The following is a 21,582-nucleotide window of genomic DNA, read 5'->3' on the forward strand; positions in this document are numbered from 1 at the left end:
AAAAAGAAGCAAAACAGATTTGTATAACAAAATTGTTGTTATCCCCTCACCCATAAATCAAATCATGACCTTTCAGTATATATCTGTTACCTAAAACTAGCTCCGATTCCAACGCCAACATGTTCTAGTCAAACAGACACTTTCATATCAATAATATTATAACTGTATACCATTATACAGATCAGAGGGACCAAATCAGTACTAAAACATTCAAGTTTTATAGTTTCACAGCTATCCGGTAAGATATTTTTGTATTTTTTATCAAGCAGTGTTTTTATATTAAAAGCTATGATATCAACTCATGTTCCTGTTCTGCTGTAAATGTGGGAGAATGTCACATATTTTTTGTTTGCTCTAAAGCCTTTATATAGTTTCCTTCATGTGGATTTCAAAACGTGGGCCGGTGGGTGGCATTTGGTTAGAGATGCAATGCCTGCACAGAACATTCCTTAAATCTGGTGGACAGTCGGTTGCTTACATAACTCCCGCGTAGTTACATTTCATTACCTCCAACAAACAGCCGATTCATATAGCGAGAGCTTTCTGAAACCCAGTGTCGGCGCTGAATACTCACAGAGTTGTGCTTTGTATTCCAACTGAATCATGATTCTCAGACACGGATTTTATTCTGTCACTGTGTGTTGATGGGAGCAGTACCTGGAATAAGTCAAGATACACACAGATGACATTAAAAACTGAAAGTTTTGTTAAGTTTTGTTAAGTTTGCTATGGTGTTACAGCAGATAACATTATAAAGTCAGAAGTAAAAGTAAAAAAAAAAAAAAAACAAACTAAAACATCGATCACCACTTGCTAAGTCAGGAGTATTTTTAAATTCATTCATAAAATATGTTTTCTTCATATAACAGAATCCAAACAGTCAGTTGCCACATTTGATACAAATTTCTGTGTAAAAATGCCACTCTGTAAGTCCAATCCAAATATTATTCATGGTGGTAAGGTGAGTGGGACCACGAGGTGTGGTAATGGTGTGCATGTGTAGGGAGGTGTCCTTAAGTAGGGGCAGACTTATCACTTACCTCCTTACTGTGGGAGTCCTTTTCTCAGCTCTTTCCTCCACGATCCAGCCGGTGTGAGCTTCTCTTGCTTAGATGGAGGGAGAAACATAAAGTCAGACATAAAACCAGCAACTAAATCATAATTCTGGTAAGTTTCCTTTAGTATTTAATTAATTGTTTTTAGAGTGAAACTGTAAACATTTAAAGGAATGGATCTAGGACACTTTAATATCTGCTTTTGTGTAGTTTTTTTTTTCCATATCTATTCGTCTATACTGGGCATGTTTGAAAAGCATTTAAAAAGATCATAATTGGCATGAGCTTTAATGTCATTTTTAGTGTACAAATATTGTTTAATTGTTGTACCTGCTGTATTTTGTCTTGGTTTGCTCTTATTTTTTAATCATTTTAATTACATTAAAACTTTAGGTGCTGAGACTATATTTTACATTTCAGTTTGAAAGTCAAAACCACAGCCTAAAAATTAATTTTTCTGTCACTTCAGAGCAAAATCTAAAGCTTTGAATTACTGTAAAGCTAAATTATAAAAGCAAATGTGTGTGTTGAATAATTAATGGATATTTCACGGGTTTTGGGGTTGTGGATTTAACAGATTATTTAACTTTCTGTACCTTGAAAGGTATACAGTGTCCCAAAGTTCTGTACAGTGACGTTCCTCATACTCTCACAGAGTTTTTGGATTAACCCAAAAGGTTGTTTTCTTTCCTTCTCATTTAGATTTTACTTGGTTTGGCAAGCTGCTGAATGAAAACACTGGGTTTTCTGCACTCATGTTTGTTCTGTAGGTTTTAAAAGTGTGCTAAAATACATCTAATTTGTAGTACAGTTTTGTTCAGTTATGGGGAAATGAGCTGATAATCTTATTTGATTAGATGCTTTGTTTATGCACAGTGATTTTTGGACAAAATTGGTTAAAGATATTTTGTGACGGAGTTATGTTTCAAAGAAACAGATATGCATAGTAAGATACAAAGCTCACTGTGAAATACTCCACTCATTAAACGGAAAAAATCACAGTACATAACTTACAGAAAACATATAGCGAATTGGGCAAGTGGTCACACGTGAAAATGATTAAAATGAGTTCTTTAAATTTACTGCAAAAAAATGTTGTATATTTTACCATTTCTGGCAAAGGACGGTGTCACTTTAGAGCAGGTCATAAAACCTTGGACTTATGTAAGAGGAGCTTGTGAGTGGGCACATTATCTGAAGAGTGTGAATGGGAAGTCTGTGAATGTAGCTGACCAGTGCTGAAAAGAGCACCTATACTCAGTAAGAGCCTCCTTAGGACTCAGACATAAAAAGTTATAAAATGGCATGGTATGCAGTTTTCTGGTTTCAAGCAGATTATTAATATTTTTTTCCTTCTATAGGAGAGACCTGGCAAATCTCATCTAACAGCTGCTCCAGAGAGTAAAGAGGACTTTTCAGATACGTACATAAGTGATCATTCAAAACCAATATAATATCTGGGCACAGCGGCTGGCTCAAAATGCTGTTTACTCTAGGCCTTCTCCTCCTTCTCACCCCATTTCCCTCCTTTCAAACCACAACCAATCAGAAGAGAGATCACGCAGGAAGCAATGTGACCAAGACCAGTACTGTTCTCACTCTTTTAAAACCAAAAACCACTTCCAAACAGATTGCGCACCCCACCCTAAAGCCAAACACAGTCAATTTGACAGTTTTACCAACTACGGTCTCCAAACAAAAACCTACAACATCTAGCCCTCCTAAGACCACCGAAACCAGGCTGAGCATTGCTGTAAATCAAACCACTCCATTAGTAGCAGTGAAGCCTACTACAACTTCGAGCGTCAACATGAACAAAGACAAACACAAAGTCAACCAGACTGCTTCCAAACACAACCCTGCACCCACTGGAGCTCCAAAGGTTCCATCAACATCCACAAAGGCTCCTTCTACCAGTAAAGTACAAAAAACTCAGTCCACTTCAGTGAAGCCTGTTTCTGTTAACAACAGTAAAACTGCCAAAAACAGCACTGCAGCCTCTGTAAATCAAACCATTGTCGCCAATCACCGTCCCAGCAACGATGAGAACTCTAAGGACAAGCCGGCTCCAACGAATGTTCAAAATGTCCCATCGACACCAGCAAGAAATGACAGAGCTGGTGGTTCGACAGCAGACAAAAATAAAACGACACCTTCTGCAAATCACACTTCTTTGACACCCAGCACCACCACCAAAGGAAAGCTGGCCCCTTCACCGCCAATCAAAGTGGTCATCAGTGACGGGTGTGACTCAAGCCATGCGAAGGAACAGGAGCTGACGCTGAAGCCTGGCGCTCCTTTGCTGATGACGCATAAAATCAACCTGGTGCCCGGTGGCTGTTCTGGGGAGTGTGAAGCTGAGATGGCCGACCTAAAAGGACGTGTGGCCAGACTGGAAAAAGAAATGTCCTTTCTGTTAGAGAACTGTATGTCTTACCAATTTATCACGTTTAAAACAAATCATTATAGATCTGAATTAATAATTCTGGTTCCTCTTGATGCTGTGCAGGTCCATGTTCTGCAAAGTGCCCGAATGACTGTAGTGGCAATGGGAAATGTGAGAAGAGAAAATGTATCTGCCATCAAGGATTTATGGGTCCAGACTGCAGTAAGTGTGCCCAAGATGCCAAGTGCAGTACAGGTAAGTAAGAGCTTGCACTGTTCTTATAAAAGTATTAATATTTGATTTTTAACTGACTCCTAACCTCTCCTCTGCAATTTTAGAAGGTAACAGGAATCCAAAAGTAACAACGAACACGCAGACTAAGAAAAACAGAACTACAGTGGAGAACAGAGAACAGGAGAAAGAGTTTGAAGACAGAGACGCTGACACGAATCCAGTATCTCATGCAAATGTGAAACCACAAGAAAACCAAAAAACTACAGAAGAAAAATTTATTGGAACTTCTTCTCCAAATGATGACAGAAAACAGCAAGAGGCCCGCAAAGAACAAATCAAAAAGGTTTTTCCAACAGCTGACACAAAATCTGACAAGAAAAAAACTTTTCTTACATCTGACGTTATAAAAGATGATCCTCAATCTAATACAACACAGGGTAATAGGAGGAAAACAAATGGCACAACTAAAACTGAAACCAACACTTCCCAAAACACAGGACCAAAGACGAACAAGAAAGAAAACTATGTCACAAAGGTCACACCGACTGAGAAGAATAATACTCGGTCATCTGACAAAAAACAAACTAAGTCAGATAAACCAGAAAAAAAAAAAGAGCAATCTACTGAAAACAGGACAACTCCAAGTGGGGCTGCAAAAAGTAGACAAAATGATACAAATACAACGATTAAAACATCAGGGAACCAAACAAATATCCACATTACGAGCACCAAAATGGTTGGAGGTTTAGGGTCAGTGAAGGTTGTGAACATTTCCTCCTACAGCTTTACCATCACGTGGCTAGCACCTCAAGGGATGTTCAAGAATTTCACTGTGATCAGAAAAGAGCCACTAACAGAGAGTGACAAAGGTGAACATGAGAAGAAGCTCAAAGTGAAAGCTGCAGCCTGGAGCTCAACTGAGGTACAAAGTGAAAGCACCAACTTAACTGTCTCCTCTGGTAAAACTGTTGGATTCAAAAGCAAAACTGAATCCAAGAAGATCTCTGTGGTGGTGCCCGGCAATGCACGCTCTGTGGACATCAGAAATCTCAGAGCAGACACACTCTATGCTCTGCAGATGTATGGAACTACAGCAAAAGGATCGTCCAGGATTCACAAAGTAACAGCAATAACTGGTTAGTAAGGAAATAACATGTTTATACATGATTCCCACACTAAAAAGGCAATATAAACATTGTAAACAATTAATATATTAAGTAATCAATTTTTTTTAAATCTACTTGTTTTCTCTTCTCAGGTCCTGAACCACCCACAGAACTTGTTTTCAGCAATGTAACAGAGTATTCTCTCGCTGTTTCCTGGACCAAACCAAAAACCATTTTTAAAGGCTTCAGAGTGACATATATCAACAAGGCAACAGGTCTGTCAGCAGCACTTTATTACAAGTCAGATATTTACATAAAAAGACTAATATAATTTAGTCTTTTTTTTTTTTTTTTTTTACTGGATTTTTTTATGGAAACTGTTGGCTGCAATTATAAAAATGTGGCAAATGTTACAATATAATGTTTGTGTTCATGCTGTCAGGGAAAAGCCGCAATGTGACTGTGAGCCCCCGGCTGTCACATATTGCTCTGTCCGATTTGTCCGCTGGGTCAGCCTACATCATCAGTGTTACCACAATTAAAGGCAGGGCCCAGAGTGACAAACTCACATCAGTTATCACCACAGGTATACATTCAGACAGTCTCATCTATATAAGCTGATACTTTTATTTTTGCTTGACGCGTGAGGAAGGAAATAACTTATATCTTGACTGTAGTGCCTGCCCCTCCGACACATCTTCAAGTCAACAATGTCACAGATACCAAAGCTGTGCTGCAATGGACACCCAGCCTGGAGAAAGTAGACAGCTTCATCATTAACTACGAGTCCTCCAGAAGTGAGTGTTGCACCATTACTAATGACTCGTGGCAAAGTGTGATTAACTGATTTGAGTGTTTGGAGTTTTTTTTTCTGGCCACAGCTCCCAATGTGACAGTAACAGTAATGCTGTCAGGAAACTCAGTTCAGTACCAGCTTAAAGGCCTGCAGAGAGGTACATTGTACAAAGTCAAAGTGCTGAGCCATAAGAGCAGCCTCAAGAGTGTCGCAATCTCAACTACTTTTACTACTGCAAATGGTGAGTAAAAGAGACATGACTAGGACACTCATAAGCCAGATTTGAATATCATGCGAGTTCACATGAGTAGACTTTTACCTGTTAATGTCTTTTGTTTCGCTCAGTGGTTAAAGCCAGTGAGGTTGGTGCTCGCTCTGCAGTGATCACCTGGAGAACTCCCGTCGTTTATCACAGCTACAGGGTGATCTACCAGGTGGCAGGAGAGAAGCCAAAGGTAGGCGGGGGCGATCCTTCATAACTACCACAAAGAGAGATCTCACCATTACAGAACTACACGGTGCTTATTCCCTGTGCATTTCTGTGTTAGGAGGTGACTCTGGAGCCCACCTTCACAGAGTATAAGCTGACAGGCCTGCTACCTTTGTCACGCTACACTGTTCTGGTACAAGGCGAGAAAAACGACCACTACACATCTCTTGTCACTTCGCAATTCATCACCGGTAATGTTTTGGGTTTTTTTTTTTACCTTTCAATAATCAATAATTGGCAATATACTGTATATATACACTTACCAACTTTCTGTGTTTTCCTTCCAGGGAAGTTGCGTTTCCCGTTTCCTACAGAGTGTTCCCAGGAGCTGCTGAACGGAGCCCTGGAGTCGGGGGAGGTGGACATCTACCCACAAGGAAAAGAGGGACAAGCAGTGAGAGTCTACTGCGACATGGAGACTGATGGAGGCGGCTGGACGGTAAAACTACCTGCTACTAAATCAGTTGCACTTAAAACCAAATCAGTCCGAAAAACAAGACAAGAATGTAGCTTGTGTTTTGCAGGTGTTCCAGAGAAGAACAAACGGAAAAACTGATTTCTACAGAACCTGGAGTGACTACAAGGCTGGCTTTGGAAACCTGAGTGAAGAATTCTGGCTTGGTATTGTTAGAAATGATCATCACTTCTCATTAAAAGCCGTTTTAATCCACATCTGCCCTAAGCCGTGAAACTTTCACCTTTCACTGCTGCCAGGTAATGATCGCCTGCACAACCTGACCAGCATGGGCCCCGTGGGTTTGAGGGTGGACATGCGGTCTGGAAATGACACCGTTTACGCTCACTACACCAACTTCTCCGTCGCTTCAGAGGAGAAGAACTACGTTCTTACCGCATCTGGCTACACGGGAACAGCAGGTGCAGTGGGGTTTTTTTTCAATGCTATAACATAACTGCAGTGATTGGAGGGTAAACAAATTTACAGTGACACTTTTCTCAAGAACATTTACCCTATCACAAATCGAGAGAATGACAAAGATGGACTGAGCGCTATAATCCAATAAAATGCTGCAGTGCCCACAGCATCCCTAAAAATTTATCAGAGCATTAACAGGCCAAGAACAGAACAAAACTATGTTTATTTTCTCCTGGATGTGAATACAATAAAAGCATGTCACTCACAAAGTATCCTTGAGCCATTCTGGCAGCAAAACAGAGCAAATCCAAACATTACTATCAGCATAATGGAAACTAATCAAACAGCATTTACAGCACGTTTGTTTATTATTATCACTAAAGCTGCAGACCACACAATAATTTAATCTGTCAGGCGCTCTATTGAATATAGCCAAATATATAAACATATTACAAATCGCTTCATTCAGTATTCTGATCAATTGATAACAACAGCTTAATAAAAAATATTTAAAATATTCTTTAAATGATAGGATAGGTTGGATCTAAACTGTTTAAGGTAAGAAGTATAACGAACACAGGACTTTAAGGTAAAGTGTTTAATCTTGAGTTAGTCCTGTTTTCTATACAATTCATACCCACTGTTTCCCCTTGGTTTATGGTCTCTTCTGCGCTGCTCAAACACAGAAACTAGAGACATATTTGTTCCTACTAGACATTTGGTAAATTGTTTATTTACTTATTTTGTTTTTAATGGTTTTTGGCGTGGGGGAAACACTGTCAGGATTGTCCCACTCCTAAAATGCAGTTTTTATTAACAGTTCAGAAATATTTCCGGAGGGTAAATGTTAGCTTAGACTGGCTAACGTTAGCTAGCTAAACTGTAACTTACAAACTTTCAGGTAAGCTTTCAGCCTCAAATACTTCTCACAATTAATTCATAGACTGTGGGGACCGCACAATGAAAAGTGCTATAAATAAAAAAAAATACTTACAATATACAATATACTTACTTTGCGTCTGCCTGAATTGTTGCACTTCCACATTTATGCGATAGCTCAAGTGTAATTTATCGGGTTAATTGACTAGGGAAAAACAGTTTAATGCTGTGTTCCAGTTACTACGGAAATTGGAACTCCGTTCAATTTTCCATCCCGGAAAACCAGTATAATTTGCTTTTTGTGCTCAACAAGGCTAATTATTATTTGCATTACAAGTCAAAACCTGTGCATGCTTCACAATTTATGCATTCAAATACTACAGCAACGTTTTCTCTAATAAATGAGCCATAGTATTGTGTTTGTGACTTTTTAAAATGGGGTACAAACAGATAGAACGTTTTCTCGACATGGAACTCAGAAATTCCGACATCCGGATATGAATAGAACGCAACGTAACGGCAAAAGTTTAATACTTGGTATGGTCCACTGTAGGGGTGTGTCTGAAAAAATAAAACAAAAGTAGTCGTAACTGAAATATTAAAAAAACTACATAAAAATATATAATTGTCGGTAAGATGAAATATAAAACATTTTCAATCCTGTTTGACCTTTTGTTTTTACTTTTTTGGGGGATCCAGGTTTTATTTAGTTGAGTCAGTCTCCCCCTCTTTCCTACCAGTAAATCGGACCATGATTACAAGTCTTTTTAATCAATGTTTTTACAGACATTAAAAAAATGTTTTGCTATTTTTTATTCAAGGCCAAAATGATTAAGATGATTGTGAAAACAGAGGCAGAGGGGGTTGGTGAAATGAGGAAAAAATGTTTAACGCTGCCACTTCACATCTAAAACAAAAACAATATTCTTGACTATTATAAAAATTTGACAAATTAGATCCCAGTTTAAATGCCTTTGTCTATCAGGTGACTCGCTGAGGTACCACAATGGGCGCTCATTCTCAACCCGAGACAAGGAGCTGGACTCTCTGGGGATCCACTGTGCCAGGAATTACATGGGAGGCTGGTGGTACAAAAACTGCTACAAGGCCAACCTCAACGGCCTTTATGGCACCAACAGCAACAATCAGGTATCAAAATTAGTCAGCTTAACTTCTCTGATAGCTCCCGCTGAATGCATGCCAATGACACATTGTTTTATTTGTTCTCGTACAGGGAATAGTCTGGATAGACTGGAAAGGGAAAGACTTTTCCATTCCCTTCACTGAGATGAAGTTCAGACCCTCCAGGTTCTCACCCGCAACTCATGGCTAAAGATGCGTCGACTCAGACAAATGTCGACGAACGTCACAGCAGCTGGTTGTCTCTTTCCACCTGAAATTTCGTGGAGTGGTTTCAAGGAGCTACAACTGAATACATTTGATTCAATGTGAAAGATGTTTTTTCTAAGCTGTTTTTTGTGAGAAATATAACAACGAATGGAGAAATGCTCCACTGTAACTTTTATTTGTTGATTTAATCCTTTGCTTGACCCAATCAGATTAAAATCATTCTGTTTTTAAATCTAAGTTTTTGTCCACCACAAACTACACAGTCCCACTATTGCTGTAATGAAATGTGCACTGTCTTACTCCATTGGAATAAATGAGTCTAGAGTGGGTTTTAAGTGTCGTTTTTTTTTAATGTTTTGTGAGGATAAAAAAAGAGTTTTGCGTGAAGATAGAGAAACACTGACATGACTGATTGTTATGTAAGCTCTGATGTATTTTTATGCCCTTCAACACGCATTAGGCTATCTCTTTGGTACATGTATTGCACTCAAAATTAGCTATCATGACCTAAAACCATGTTTAGATATCCTTGATTTTTGTGTAAACATCCTATCACACTGACACGACACTGAGGAGGCAGCTATAAAAGAGAGGAGCAGCGTTCTGACTTGCTTTTCGACCAGCAACAGGAAACAAAATGGCATTAGAGATATCACTTATCAGCATTGGAGCCGTATTTTTGCTTGTACTGCTGTTACTGGTGGTGATTTCCGGTCAGAGGGACTCTCATTTTCTGGGAAAGGGCAAAGTCGGTAAGTCTGCAGGTGTCCGTCTCAGTATATACAACACGATCCTGCCAGTTGTATGTTTCAGTCTCACCTTTGTCTTTCGAATCGCCTGCAGGAGTCCAGTCCGGACTTCTGCAGCACCTGTATCAGTTTCTCCATTGCTCCCCAGCCCCCACATTCCCAGGACCCCCGAGCCACTTCCTGTTTGGCAACATGATGGAGCTGACACACGACCACATGCCAATTCACCTCACTGATCTGGCACAACGATATGGAAGCATTTACCGCCTCAAATTTGGAAACACAAGTAAACATCTTGAAATGGACAACCTTTGACAGTATATTGGTCACTAAAACCCTGAATTATATACATGTTTTGAAACAAATTCTGCAATCTCCGCTTTGTTTGTTTATCAAGCCATGGTGGTGCTCAGTAGTGGTGAAGCCATAAGAGAAGCGCTGGTGAAGAAATGGTCTGACTTTGCAGGGAGACCAATCTCGTACACAGGTGAAAGCTCTTTATTGAATTTTTCAGCACAGATTAATATAATTGCTGTATGTCCTCATGAGCTCGCTGTTGAACCAGGTAATATTGTATCTGGCGGAGGGCATAACATCTCCCTGGGGGACTACACTGAGGAGTGGAGGGCGCACCGCCGTGTCGTCCACATCGCCTTGCTGCGATGCTGCCAGCAGTCTTTGCACGGTGTGATCGAGAGGCAGGCTCTGCATCTGAGGAAGGTAGGGGAAAAACAAGCGGCAGTTCCCGAACCAAAATCTGGGGTATTTCCAAAGTCACCACATAATCCGATAAAGCCTGATTTGTTTTGTTGCTTAGGTTCTGCTGGACTACCATATGAAGCCTGCTGATCTCTCAGAAGATTTCACAGTGGCAGCCAGCAACATCATCACCACTTTGGCTTTTGGAAAAGAAGTGAGCGTCCTTTTTCCAGCAGTTTATTTTGAACTCCTGAAAACTGGAGGTGGTTTATGAACTCCACATGAACGAACGGCTGTGATTATGCCAGACCAGTAATTGGTTGGTTGTTTGCGTTGGGGAAGTGGACAAAGTCTCTGCGTACGGCGCGCTTTTCAGAAGCGTGGATTACATAAATATGGTCACAAAACTGCCGTGTTTGTTGCTTTTTTTCTAGTACGATAAGAAGTCTACGGAGCTGCAGCAGCTGCACAACTGTCTGAATGAGATAGTTGGTTTGTGGGGCTCCTCTTGGATTTCGGCACTGGACTCCTTTCCACTGCTCAGAGTCAGTCGTCTCGCCGTCACGGCTCGGTGACATCACATAAAAGCACATTTTATACAGGTTTTCACATACTGCAATACTTTCTCTCTCAAAGAAATTGCCAAATCCCGTGTTTGCCCGTCTTCTAAAAGAGGTGGCCAGGAGGGATGAAATCATAAAACACCACCTCGATGATTATAAGGTTAGTTGTGACGAATCAAAAACAGATGTTGCCATTTAATGATGCTGACTTATTGTTTTATTTGTGCAGTTGCAAGACAAAAAGAACGAGCACGCCATCACAGGATCCCTCCTCCAGGCTCTTGACAAACATCACAACACAGAACATGGAGGGGTATCTACACACATTGAATGCTAGGAAAGGACGACGGAGTTGGATGGAAATCTTGTGAAATGACACATCTTGTGCTCCCCAGCTCCTGACAGATGTTCATGTCCACATGGCGACGGTGGACCTTCTCATCGGGGGCACAGAGACCACGTCGGCCTGGCTGAACTGGACCGTGGCCTTCCTGCTGCACAGGCCGGAGGCATGTGGGGGAGAGGGGATTGTTTTTACAGAACATAACCTTGAAGGTTTTGGGGTTTTTTTTGTTTGTTTGTTTGTTTCTCAGTCTGTGTCTGTCTTCTTGTATTTTACCGTCCAGGTGCAGACCAGAGTGTACGAGGAGCTGTGCACAGTGTTGGAGGAGCGTTATCCCAAATACAGCGACAGACACAGGCTTCCTGTGCTGAGCTCTCTGATCAGCGAGGTGCTGAGACTCAGGCCGGTCGCCCCCTTGGCCGTCCCTCACCGAGCCATCCGAGACAGCAGGTCAGTTTGCCTGCAGCGACTTCACGTCGCAGAGTGCCTGCAGCTTCAAATCTCCTGACGACAGAAACTCGATGTTCTGTGTGAACGCTGAGCTCTGAGCGGCTGCTGAAGTTTGCTGAGGAAGCTGAAATTGAATTAAAGCTAAAAGAGGAAGAACGTTGGCTGAAACCCCCAAAGTAGCAAAGCTTAAAGTAACAGAATGAAAGGTAAACACTAAAAGTAGAAGAACAGTAGCTTACATCAATAAGTAGCAAATGTTAGCCAAAAGCTACAAGTAAAAGTTGTGTAAAAAGACAAAAATAGACCCTGTAAATTTCAAAAAGACCAATGCTTTTAAATTAAAGTATAAAGGTTTTAAAAACCAAAAGTCATAGCACCCATCTCCTGAATGAGCTGACCGGTTTGATATATGAATGCTTAAAATAGCACAAAATATGCAGAAATAGTCAGGCTGCAAAATAAACGTGCGGAAAAACAAACACAGGACTTTTATTGTGAGAATCCTAAATCAGCGTTCCCACAGTAAGACTTTTTAGAGGCGACAATGCCATCAAATTCAAAGTTAACAAGGCTTTAAATAGTGAAGTTCTCCATCTAAAGGTGTTTATTATTAATGCTGGGGCTATGACGAATTCTAAAATATTGCAAATTTGACTTTAAAAACTATAACAGATTCATGCTGATGTCAGGTTAACAGGTAAAGATCCCATTGCACTTCCTGTTGAAATGTGTGTGACTACACAGATAATGGTTTCCATTACCAAAGTTTTTTTTCCCAGAATAACACTTCATCTTTTCATTTTGCATCTTGACAATCGTCTAACTCCACCCGGTGTGCAGCATCGCAGGGTATTTCATCCCCAAGAACACGGTCATCATCCCTAATCTTTTCGGCGCTCACCATGATCCCGCAGTTTGGCCTGAGCCGTACAGCTTCAAACCAGGTAGGGCTCTGTGACCCGCCCGGGGCGCGGTTCTGTCAGGTTCTGTCAGGTTCGACGCTGACGTCACTCCTCTCTGTCAGAGCGCTTCCTGGAAGGAGGAGGAGGCTCGGCTCGCGCCCTCATGCCTTTCGGAGGGGGCGCTCGGCTCTGCCTGGGCGAGTCTGTGGCCAAAATGGAGCTCTTCCTGTTCACGGCCTACTTGCTGAGGGATTTCCAGTTCGTACTCCCCGAGGGAGAAGCATCCCTGCCTGACCTACGAGGAGTGGCCAGCGTTGTGCTGAAGATCAAGGCTTACAGAGTCGTTGCTCGTCCCAGACCTCTGACTGAAGCTTGACCTGCTGTGACTGTGGAGCTTAATTGGATAAACGCGGATAAACTTCATTTATCGTCCTTATTGATTTGTCTTTTTCCTGAATAGATTAGGACATTTAACACATTCTGCAATGAGTATAGACAAAACATCTTATAAATGATATGTGACAAATGACCAAATGAACCCTGACTATGTGGTTTTTTTTCTGGTTCTGCATTTAATACTCCAACACTAACAGCGCCACCCTGTGGACAAATACTGAACAGTTTTCAGGCTTACTGGATTTAGCTTCGATGAGTTCAATTTTAGTGACCTCAAATTGTCAGAAACAAACCAAAAAAAACTTTTTATTATATTTTAAAGTCTCCATTATCATTTGGGGGAGGGAAAAAAACAAAACTTTAGAAACATTGCATATTTCTTTTAATCGCAATGCTTCTTGTAGGATATATTATAAGTAACATATTTGTATAATAAGTTAATTTAACACTTACTTTTTATGGTTGGTATGTTAAAAAAACAGAAGAAAGCACACAATCTGCTCACCGTCCTGTGTACAAAGTTGATTTCATGTATTTTACAGCAAGTTATAGAATCATTTGCTCACATGAATGATCTTTTTAAAGGAAATATTAAAGGACTCACTGAAGCGCCTTCCTTTAGCAGTTAGATTTTGGCTTCCAGGTGATTTTACTCAGTTAGGACTCGTCATCTGTACTTTCTGTGCACTTTACAGCAGTCCTGATAGACAAAAAATGAATTTTCCACTTTTCCTCCCACTAATAAAAAGCAACGATCGACGTGAACCGAGGCCTCGTTTTTCTACCAGGCGATCTTTCCCTCTGGGGGTGTCATAATGTCATTTCCTGAAACTATATTTTAAGAACCAGTTGCTGTCAGGGTATTTGGCAATAAGCACAGAAACAGAAGACGTTTGTAATAAGAAAGATGAGCTCCCTGCTGTTGTTTGGGCTCTGCTCCACGTTTCTTTCGATGGCAGCGGATGGACTTCCTTCAGCTGGTAAATATGTCATTTTTTTAGCATCAACAACATCGGGGCATAATTTGTAAATTTATATTTTTGGATCTGCACAGTTTTGCTAACAGTTTTAAAAGGCACCGTACCTTGTTGGACTCATCAAGCTTAAAGCTTATTTTGCTAATGTAAAACGTTTTCAAAGTTTCAAAATAAAAGCGTGCTAAAAGATTAGTGTCTTTACTCTACTGTGGATAACTATCAGTGTTTTAGAATAAGTATTGCGTCAGATCAGATATTTTCCAAACGAGTGACAGCTTTCTGTCAAGAGGGCTTCAGAAAGAATCACCAGAGGCTCAGTTCATAAAAAAACAGCCCAAATGTGTTTAATTTGGTAAGATAAGTGAATATTTACAGTTTCCCCTGCTTTCTAAGAGTAAGAAGCATATACAAAAAGAAACCTTATGGAAGGATTTTGGGAAAAGAAAATATTTCATTGTATTCTGAATCAAATTAGTTTATGTTATCGCAACTTTTTTGCTCTTTGTGTTTGGAATCAAATCCTTTATTGATGCGTCAGAGTTGTACAAATAGGAATAAATCTGAAACTTAGATGCACGTTTGTCCTGTTCCAAACAGATCATCTGATGATGGTCGCCTTACCAGGACAGAGGATCACTTTGCCATGCCGTTCACCTTCTGTTAAATCCTGCTCCTCAGTAAACTGGACCATGGAGGACCAGTTTACGAACTGGGTTTCTGAAGTGGTGACGGCTGGCAGAGTGATGTCCTCCACAGGTGGCAGGTATTCTCTGCTGCCAAACTGCTCCCTGGAGATCACCCGCGTTGCCCAAGGCGATGCGCGACGGTACGCTTGTAACAGTGGAACTCTCAATTCAAGCGTTTCACTCCGGATTCTTGAAAGTAAGTGAGACTATCTTGTGTTTCGCACATGTGTTTACGGCTCAGCCGGAAAGAATCTGACGAAGTTTCGTTATTTCATCCACCAGTCAGGGAGTTGGCGCTCGCAGAGGACACACTGGAGCTTCAGTGTATACTCAACACTTTTAAAGGATATTTCCCCTGCACAAACAGCACAGGCGTGCACATCAAGTGGACCGCTCGCGATGACACGCCATTAAACGGTGAAAGATTTCGAACTGAGAGCCAATCTGCTTGCTTCTCAAAGCTGATCATCAGCAAAGAACGGACAGACCATCACAGAACGTGGAGGTGTCACCTGATGCAGGGCGACGAGGTCAGAGCCTCCATCGGTTATCGGACGGCGGTGAAAGGTGCTGGCTGTCCTCACAAGTTTAACATGTGGTTTCATGAGCCTAAAGGGTAACCTCTGCTTATCTGCAGGAGGCCTGGAGGAAGTGTTTGCTGCAGCCGATGAGTCAGTGTCACTCGCTTGTGGAAACACTTCCCCTCTCAGTTTTGGTGACAGCATCAAGTGGACTGTGAAGCAAGAAACACCGACAAGCACGACGACCTCCGAACACGGTCTGGCAAAGGGATTTCATGTGAGCGAAGACTCCTCGCTGGTAATCAGTAAACTGAGCCCTCAGCAGGCCGGAGACTACCAGTGTGCCGAGTCCTCTGGTCAGCGGAAGGTCTTCAATCAAGTCAGGCTGCACACGCTCGATGGTAGGTGTGAGAACTGCAGAACACGTGCAGAAACGCCCACAGTTCCCAGATCATTTACGTCCCCACCCCCTCCCCTTCTAACTCTACAGTTACTGCGAGAAGAGAAAACCTCTCGTTGACCTGTGTGCTGACGTGCGCTGAAGAATGCGAGGAAGACTTCAGCCTCACTTGGTCTGCAGCGAACGAAGAGGGCTGGAGGAGCAGATCGATGAAAGTCAACAACACGCTGATTAATGTGCTCCTTCTCCCAGCTTGGCCGAAAGACTCGGAGGAATTAAGTTGCTCCGTGTACAGAGAAGGTTCTCTGATGGCATCGAAGAAGTGGCACTCTGACGCCTGTACGTCTGCGTGCTTATTTTTCTCTTAAATACAACTCGTGAAACCATACAGTTTCTACTCTACATTAACAAAAGGAAATTGAAAAGGTTTTCTTCTCCTCAGCTCTGCAGAAACTGGCCTGGTTAGGCCTCCTCGGCCTCCTCGGCCTCCTGATGTGTGCCGCTGCAGGAGGACTCTACCTTTACGTGAAGAGGAAGCAAAACAAGGATGCAGGTACTGACTCTGGGAGAGGAATCAGTCATCTGAACTGGAACCTTGGTCTAAAAAAGTGACGAAAAATTCAACCATATGTGTGACGTTTTCTCTTTCTACAGCAAACACGCAGTCAAGTATTGCAATGGTAAGAGGAACTTTTGTGTGTGTGTGTGTGTGTGTGTGTAAACATCCTATAAGACCAACTTTTTTCTTCCTAGGCTCATGTTTATGATGCCATTCAGGTTGAGGAAGTAGAAGAGCAGAGACCACTGAAAGGAGAAGTCCCCACCACGGATGATGGTTTATATAATTTATTACAAGCTGTAAACTGAAATCAACAGCGGACTGTTGTCATTTAAATGCTAAAAAAAATAAAACTTTTACACTCAAAAACATGATTTTCAAAATCTGCTTTACAAGAGATTGTTACAAATGGTAATCAGAGTTTCCTTCAGCAGGATTTTGGATAAGGAAGAACTGTAATAACAAGCAGATAAAAGATGCTGTGAAAAGAAAACGCTATAAGCAACGACGTCTGAAATTCATCCGAATGAGGCAAGCATTTCAATGTGTCACAATAAGCGCCGAGGGAGAAGAAAAGATCCTCTTGTTGCGCATCGGAGGACTGAAAACAACTAGTTCCGAACTGCAAACAAAGAAGGGAATAATGTTTTTGTGAATGGATTTAACAAGGAAACGTAGTGGATTAATTTATCGTAGCAACACTTACATGAGCACGAGCTGTCGTCCTGTAAACTGTACAAACTGTTGACTCTGTTGGTTGGATCTGGAGGTTTAAAAATAAAAAAAAAAAAAAAAAAAAACATAATTAAAGGCCATTCCTTGAAGGAATGCATATCGCCCGCCGCCTTTCATGTCAGAGTTTTAGAATAAGACCATCTTACGATGAAACTGGACAAAGTTGTGAGAGCTTGCCTGATCTCTTAGTGCCCAGAGTATTTCATTAAAATCCATCCAGTGGCTGAAGAGATATTTTGCTAACAATAAGGCAGAGCTGACTGTAACAGTTAACGACAGCAGACCTTGTGTGGTCAGGGAGCTCTCAGAGTCTGTGTTGGGGATCACTCTCAGCTTAGTACCACACCAAATCTCAGCTCACTCTCTGTAAACACAGTCGACTTATAGCCGTTTTTGTGTTTGCTGAGATTGCTTAGCTGTGGCGGCCATCTTGAATGGGGTTGACTCCAAAAAGGTAATTCATTCTAGATGATCATCCAATGATTACGTTATCAGAGTTTCGTAAATGTCAAAAATAGGTGGTGGGATTCTTCTCCTTCTTCAAGGCTTTAAAGGGATTAGGCTAAAACAGCTCATGAGGAGATAACGTGGCACTCACCAGGCAGCCGAGGAAGAGTCAAGTTCTCATAGAAATCTGCGGGAGAACCTGCACAGAAAAAAACCAGAGCTTTTACATCGTTACATGGGGCTACATTCGGTCGGCATCATGTCTGAATGAGCTGTCGGACTGATCCCACCTGCGTCGGGGCTCTGGGATTGTCGCCTGTATCCCTGGATGTTACATTTGTAGTAAACGACGAGTCCTGTCAGCGCAGCAAGTAAGAGAACCCCACTAACCACTGAGACCACAACTACAAACAAGGTTTCACTGCCCTCTGCCTTCCTGGTAATCTGCTCAGCCTCCCAGGGCGTCGGAGATTTCGTAACCGTGGGAACTGGAGCCGTTGTGGACACGAAGACATCTTCTGCTTCTTTAAACAAAACAGGAATCAATCATAAAATCATCCCCATTAGTGATAATGCAGATGGTCAAAGATCAAACCTCCAACTTGCAGATTGATCATGGCGCAGCGTTGCGATTGCCCAACCACGTAGTTGCATCTGTACCAGCCGCTGTCGCTGTCTGCCACACCCTGGATGGTCAAGAAAACGCCATTTGTGTGGACCCTTGTGTCGTTGACAGATACGTCTTTGTTTCCTTTCACCTTCACCCAGGAGACCACAGGAGGTGGTGTCGTTGAGTTCACCTGGCAGGTGAGTTTAAAAGGCAAGCCCACTGTCGCCTTTTTTGAGTCAAGGGTTCTGCAGTCTGAAAGATCATAAAAAGAGATTTCTCACCCACAAGTTTTTAAAAAATGCATCTCTGAATAATCAATCGAAACTACTTTTACCTTTCACCTTTAAAGATATGTTTTTGACCTCGGTGATGTCCCATCCTTTCCAAACTTCACAGCTGTACAGCCCTTCGTCGGATTTTTGCAAGGATTTTAGGAAGAAACACTTCTGTCCATTTCTATCGTCCTCCACGCTCACACGCTGTGCTTCCCGGGCTTCCTTCGGCCACTCGAAGATAACCTTCGAAGGGCTGCTCTCTGAGGCACCTTTTACCCATCTGACTCGGTAGGAGCTCTGTGGATCCATCACACTGGGATTTAAACACAACAGAACGGCGTCTTCTTCTTTCACAGCTGACACGATGTCAGCAACCGCAGAGCCAGCTTTCAGATGAAGACAAAAGCACAGACGGTTTAAAGAACACACCGCGTATCTTTGAGCATTTAGAGTCAGAGTAACAAGTCACATGAAGCCATGTGGTGAGTTTGTTTTTCTCATAAACGGAGATTCTGACAACTTGTACATTAGGAAAATATGCCAAATTTGTTTAAATCTAATTGTAAATGTGACCCAGTGGTAAACTCACCTCTGCAGTTTGGTACGACGTTTAACAGAGTCGATAAGAGAAAAACCTCCAAACCCAAATGTGCCATTATTTCTGTGTAACGCAGTGAGGAGAAAATAAAACTTTTAATTGAGTCTTTACTTTTGTTTCCAACAGTTCTCAGTTCCTTAATACAAACAGAGGTGTCAACTTGAAACTACCACCTCAAACACAGTAATCTGCTCACACCTCCTCCGCTTCTGCCCCTTTCGGTTTGCCTTGCAGCAGTGCCACCGTGTGGCGACAGTGAAGCACTACATCCACATCCGAGGAGAAGACCTGTGAAGTTATTTATGGGGCTTAGAGCAGCTTTAGGGTGGGGAAAGTGACACAACAGTCCATAGTTCTTTCTCTTTAGGATCTCTTTATTTTATGCACATGAACAATGCAACGTTTCCCTTCCCCGTGTGGTGAAACGCGGGCTCAAGTGTAAATTTTGTTTCTTGCATCACACTCTTGACCTCTGTTTTTGCTGCAGCCCTAAATGCAATGCAGGAACTTCTCCCTCACAGGCTGATAGTTTTTTCACTTCCTCTTCTGGCAAGATTTTACAGCCACGGCATTAAACGTTTTCTCGGTCAGTGCTAGATTTGGTTCTCCTGGCAGGGCTCACAAAAATGGATAGCGGTGTTCAAGGTTTGTTTGGCTTTTTTTTCTATCTTGTGTTATGTTAAAGCTTATTTAACTCACTTAAAGATTTGTATTTTCAATCTTTTGACTGGGCTCTTGTTGCTCATGGCTGACTTCTCTCAGGAGGTAAGGCTTACGGGCTCCTGAAGTCTCAGCAGGAGGAAAAGCTCAGCTCTATCAATGAGGTGAGCTGAAATGATGTTTAATGCACATTTTGGTGCAGAAAAACAAAACAAAAAAAAGCAAACACTAAACCTCTGTGACGCAAACATGCATCAGGTTCTTATTTATCTGCTTTTCAGGCTTTTCTCACAGATCCAAAGTTTGCAGAAGAGGAAGATCTGGCTTCAAAACTTGAGACGTTTAAAAGTGAGTACTCAGCAGTTGGCACTATTTCCTATCTTCACTGTTTTATTTCTCAAATATTTTTATTTCTCAAATGCAAAATCTTCAGTTTGGGTCTGACAGTCTTTTTGTTTGTGTTTCAGAGAAGTACATGGAGTTTGATCTTAATAACAAAGGGGAAATAGGTGAACTAGCACCTTTTTTTATTTTCACTTATCAAAACTATTTTTAGCTCCTGTGAGAATGTTTTAACTTTCATTCTTGGCTGGCTGACTTTATGTGACACCCACGATTTGTTTCTGACACCTTTTATAGATATGATGGGCTTGAAACGTATGCTGGAGAAGATGGGGTTAGCCAAAACCCACTTAGAGCTGAAAAAGATGATATCAGAGGTGGCTGGAAGTGCATCGAAAGACACTATCAGCTACCATGACTTCCTGAATATGATGCTGGGGAAACGAAATGCAATTCTAAAGCTGTGAGTAAAAGAGATCTGACTGTTTAGAAGATATGTTTAAAGATATGTTTAGCTTTAGAGATGATTGGAGGGGCGAGACATCTCATTACGAGCATTAAATTTTTATAGATTTGTGTCAAACTACTGGAAATAAGAACTATAAGTTATTATTGAGCTAATCAGATAATAATATAGAATAAAACCTGAAAACAAAGTAGTTAGAGAAGACGTGGAGTGAGGACAGATGGACGTTGACTCACTGTGGCGACCCCCCTGAAAAGGGAACAGCCCAAAGAGAAAGAAGAAGAAGAATTTCAATGAACCGAAAACTAGCGATTACTGAAAACACGTAGCACAATGATGTCTAAGAGTACCTGATGTGTATGGAAATGCAGTGGAAAGCAGCTAATCATGTTTTCCCCTCTTTTAAGGATCCTGATGTTTGAAGGGATGGGAAAGGAGCAGGAGCAGAAGAGTGTTGGTCCACCGACTCGCAAAACCTTCTCAGACCTCCCCTGAAGTCTCCATCCTTGCTAAAAATAATCATAATATTAAACTACTGCACCTTTATGATCAGATTTATAACTTACCTTCGCATTAATGGAATAGAATGTAAAAAAAATAACAGAATAAAAAGATGGCATTTTTACAAAGTAATGAAATGAAATGTGCTTTTATTGCATTACCTGACAACTTATTAACATGCTGTATGTAGATTTTAGTCTTTTGATTCACTGACCTACAATTAGACGAGCAAACTGACTAAACTGAAAGTAATAAAGTTGCAAAAATTCACACACTTTCATAAAAACTGTCCCAGTTTCTATCAGTTCATATATGAAAATAAGCTATTTTTATTCCTTAGTGTTGACTGAGGTCTAGATAAAATGTGGTCATTCTGGTAAAGCAAAAAAAATAAATAAATAAACATATCAGAAAGACATCCTGTTTTATGAGGGCTAACATTTTACAACGCAACAAATCTTCTGTTACTAAAAATTGTGTTGGAATTTCTCTTATTAAAGAGTGTGAAAAAGGTGACATGAAACTGTGATTAT

The 21,582-nt window shown here is 41.3% G+C and overlaps 4 protein-coding genes and 1 long non-coding RNA gene across 9 annotated transcripts; 3 read left to right on the plus strand and 2 right to left on the minus strand.

Annotated features, from left to right (window-relative positions):
- Positions 1-466: 466 nt before the first annotated feature.
- LOC119617756 lies at positions 467-5,979 on the minus strand. The gene is made up of 3 exons (XR_005234157.1): positions 5,897-5,979; positions 1,041-1,107; positions 467-657 (listed from the first exon to the last, which is right to left on the minus strand). It is a non-coding gene; the product is annotated as an uncharacterized LOC119617756 (long non-coding RNA).
- On the plus strand, positions 800-9,499 carry tnxba (tenascin XBa). The gene is made up of 15 exons (XM_017426396.3): positions 800-1,167; positions 2,417-3,481; positions 3,565-3,696; positions 3,780-4,811; positions 4,934-5,056; positions 5,224-5,367; positions 5,459-5,578; positions 5,663-5,818; positions 5,923-6,032; positions 6,126-6,258; positions 6,355-6,506; positions 6,592-6,688; positions 6,782-6,943; positions 8,806-8,969; positions 9,055-9,499. The coding sequence occupies exons 2-15, from the start codon at positions 2,536-2,538 to the stop codon at positions 9,151-9,153; spliced, it is 3,570 nt and encodes a 1,189-aa protein (XP_017281885.1). The 5' UTR covers positions 800-1,167; positions 2,417-2,535; the 3' UTR covers positions 9,154-9,499.
- Positions 9,500-9,718: 219 nt separating this feature from the next.
- Positions 9,719-16,772, plus strand: LOC108241974 (steroid 21-hydroxylase). 3 transcript variants are annotated; one of them, XM_037980163.1, is made up of 13 exons: positions 9,719-9,922; positions 10,014-10,205; positions 10,317-10,406; positions 10,485-10,639; positions 10,737-10,832; positions 11,053-11,163; positions 11,255-11,341; positions 11,411-11,494; positions 11,577-11,711; positions 11,808-11,974; positions 12,815-12,918; positions 12,999-14,252; positions 14,847-14,984. In XM_037980163.1, exons 1-12 carry the CDS (start codon positions 9,808-9,810, stop codon positions 13,250-13,252), a joined length of 1,590 nt encoding a protein of 529 aa, XP_037836091.1. In that variant the 5' UTR covers positions 9,719-9,807; the 3' UTR covers positions 13,253-14,252; positions 14,847-14,984. The 3 variants fall into 3 exon arrangements, with proteins under 3 accessions (XP_037836091.1, XP_037836090.1, XP_017281950.3); XM_037980162.1 differs by lacking the exons at positions 9,719-9,922; positions 10,014-10,205; positions 10,317-10,406; ... (6 more) ...; positions 11,808-11,974; positions 12,815-12,918 and adding exons at positions 15,218-15,502; positions 15,573-15,857; positions 15,947-16,195; ... (1 more) ...; positions 16,511-16,536; positions 16,634-16,772 and having other exon boundaries at positions 13,259-14,252; positions 14,847-15,131; XM_017426461.3 differs by lacking the exons at positions 9,719-9,922; positions 10,014-10,205; positions 10,317-10,406; ... (6 more) ...; positions 11,808-11,974; positions 12,815-12,918 and adding exons at positions 15,218-15,502; positions 15,573-15,857; positions 15,947-16,195; ... (1 more) ...; positions 16,511-16,536; positions 16,610-16,748 and having other exon boundaries at positions 13,260-14,252; positions 14,847-15,131.
- On the minus strand, positions 16,687-19,214 carry LOC108241956 (V-set and immunoglobulin domain-containing protein 1-like). 3 transcript variants are annotated; one of them, XM_037980164.1, is made up of 7 exons: positions 19,072-19,214; positions 18,542-18,868; positions 18,193-18,459; positions 17,888-18,118; positions 17,749-17,796; positions 17,122-17,178; positions 16,687-17,037 (listed from the first exon to the last, which is right to left on the minus strand). In XM_037980164.1, exons 1-7 carry the CDS (start codon positions 19,136-19,138, stop codon positions 17,027-17,029), a joined length of 1,008 nt encoding a protein of 335 aa, XP_037836092.1. In that variant the 5' UTR covers positions 19,139-19,214; the 3' UTR covers positions 16,687-17,026. The 3 variants fall into 3 exon arrangements, with proteins under 3 accessions (XP_037836092.1, XP_017281951.3, XP_037836093.1); XM_017426462.3 differs by having other exon boundaries at positions 17,888-18,121; XM_037980165.1 differs by lacking the exon at positions 19,072-19,214 and having other exon boundaries at positions 17,888-18,121; positions 18,549-18,659.
- A 266-nt stretch (positions 19,215-19,480) lies between these two features.
- LOC108241963 (allograft inflammatory factor 1-like) lies at positions 19,481-21,181 on the plus strand. The gene is made up of 6 exons (XM_017426469.3): positions 19,481-19,725; positions 19,843-19,904; positions 20,022-20,088; positions 20,208-20,249; positions 20,380-20,545; positions 20,956-21,181. Exons 1-6 carry the CDS (start codon positions 19,707-19,709, stop codon positions 21,041-21,043), a joined length of 444 nt encoding a protein of 147 aa, XP_017281958.1. The 5' UTR covers positions 19,481-19,706; the 3' UTR covers positions 21,044-21,181.
- The last annotated feature ends 401 nt before the right edge of the window (positions 21,182-21,582 follow it).

The sequence above is a fragment of the Kryptolebias marmoratus genome, linkage group LG16 (assembly GCF_001649575.2).
Source record: "Kryptolebias marmoratus isolate JLee-2015 linkage group LG16, ASM164957v2, whole genome shotgun sequence".
In the NCBI taxonomy this organism is placed as follows: Eukaryota; Metazoa; Chordata; class Actinopteri; order Cyprinodontiformes; family Rivulidae; genus Kryptolebias; species Kryptolebias marmoratus.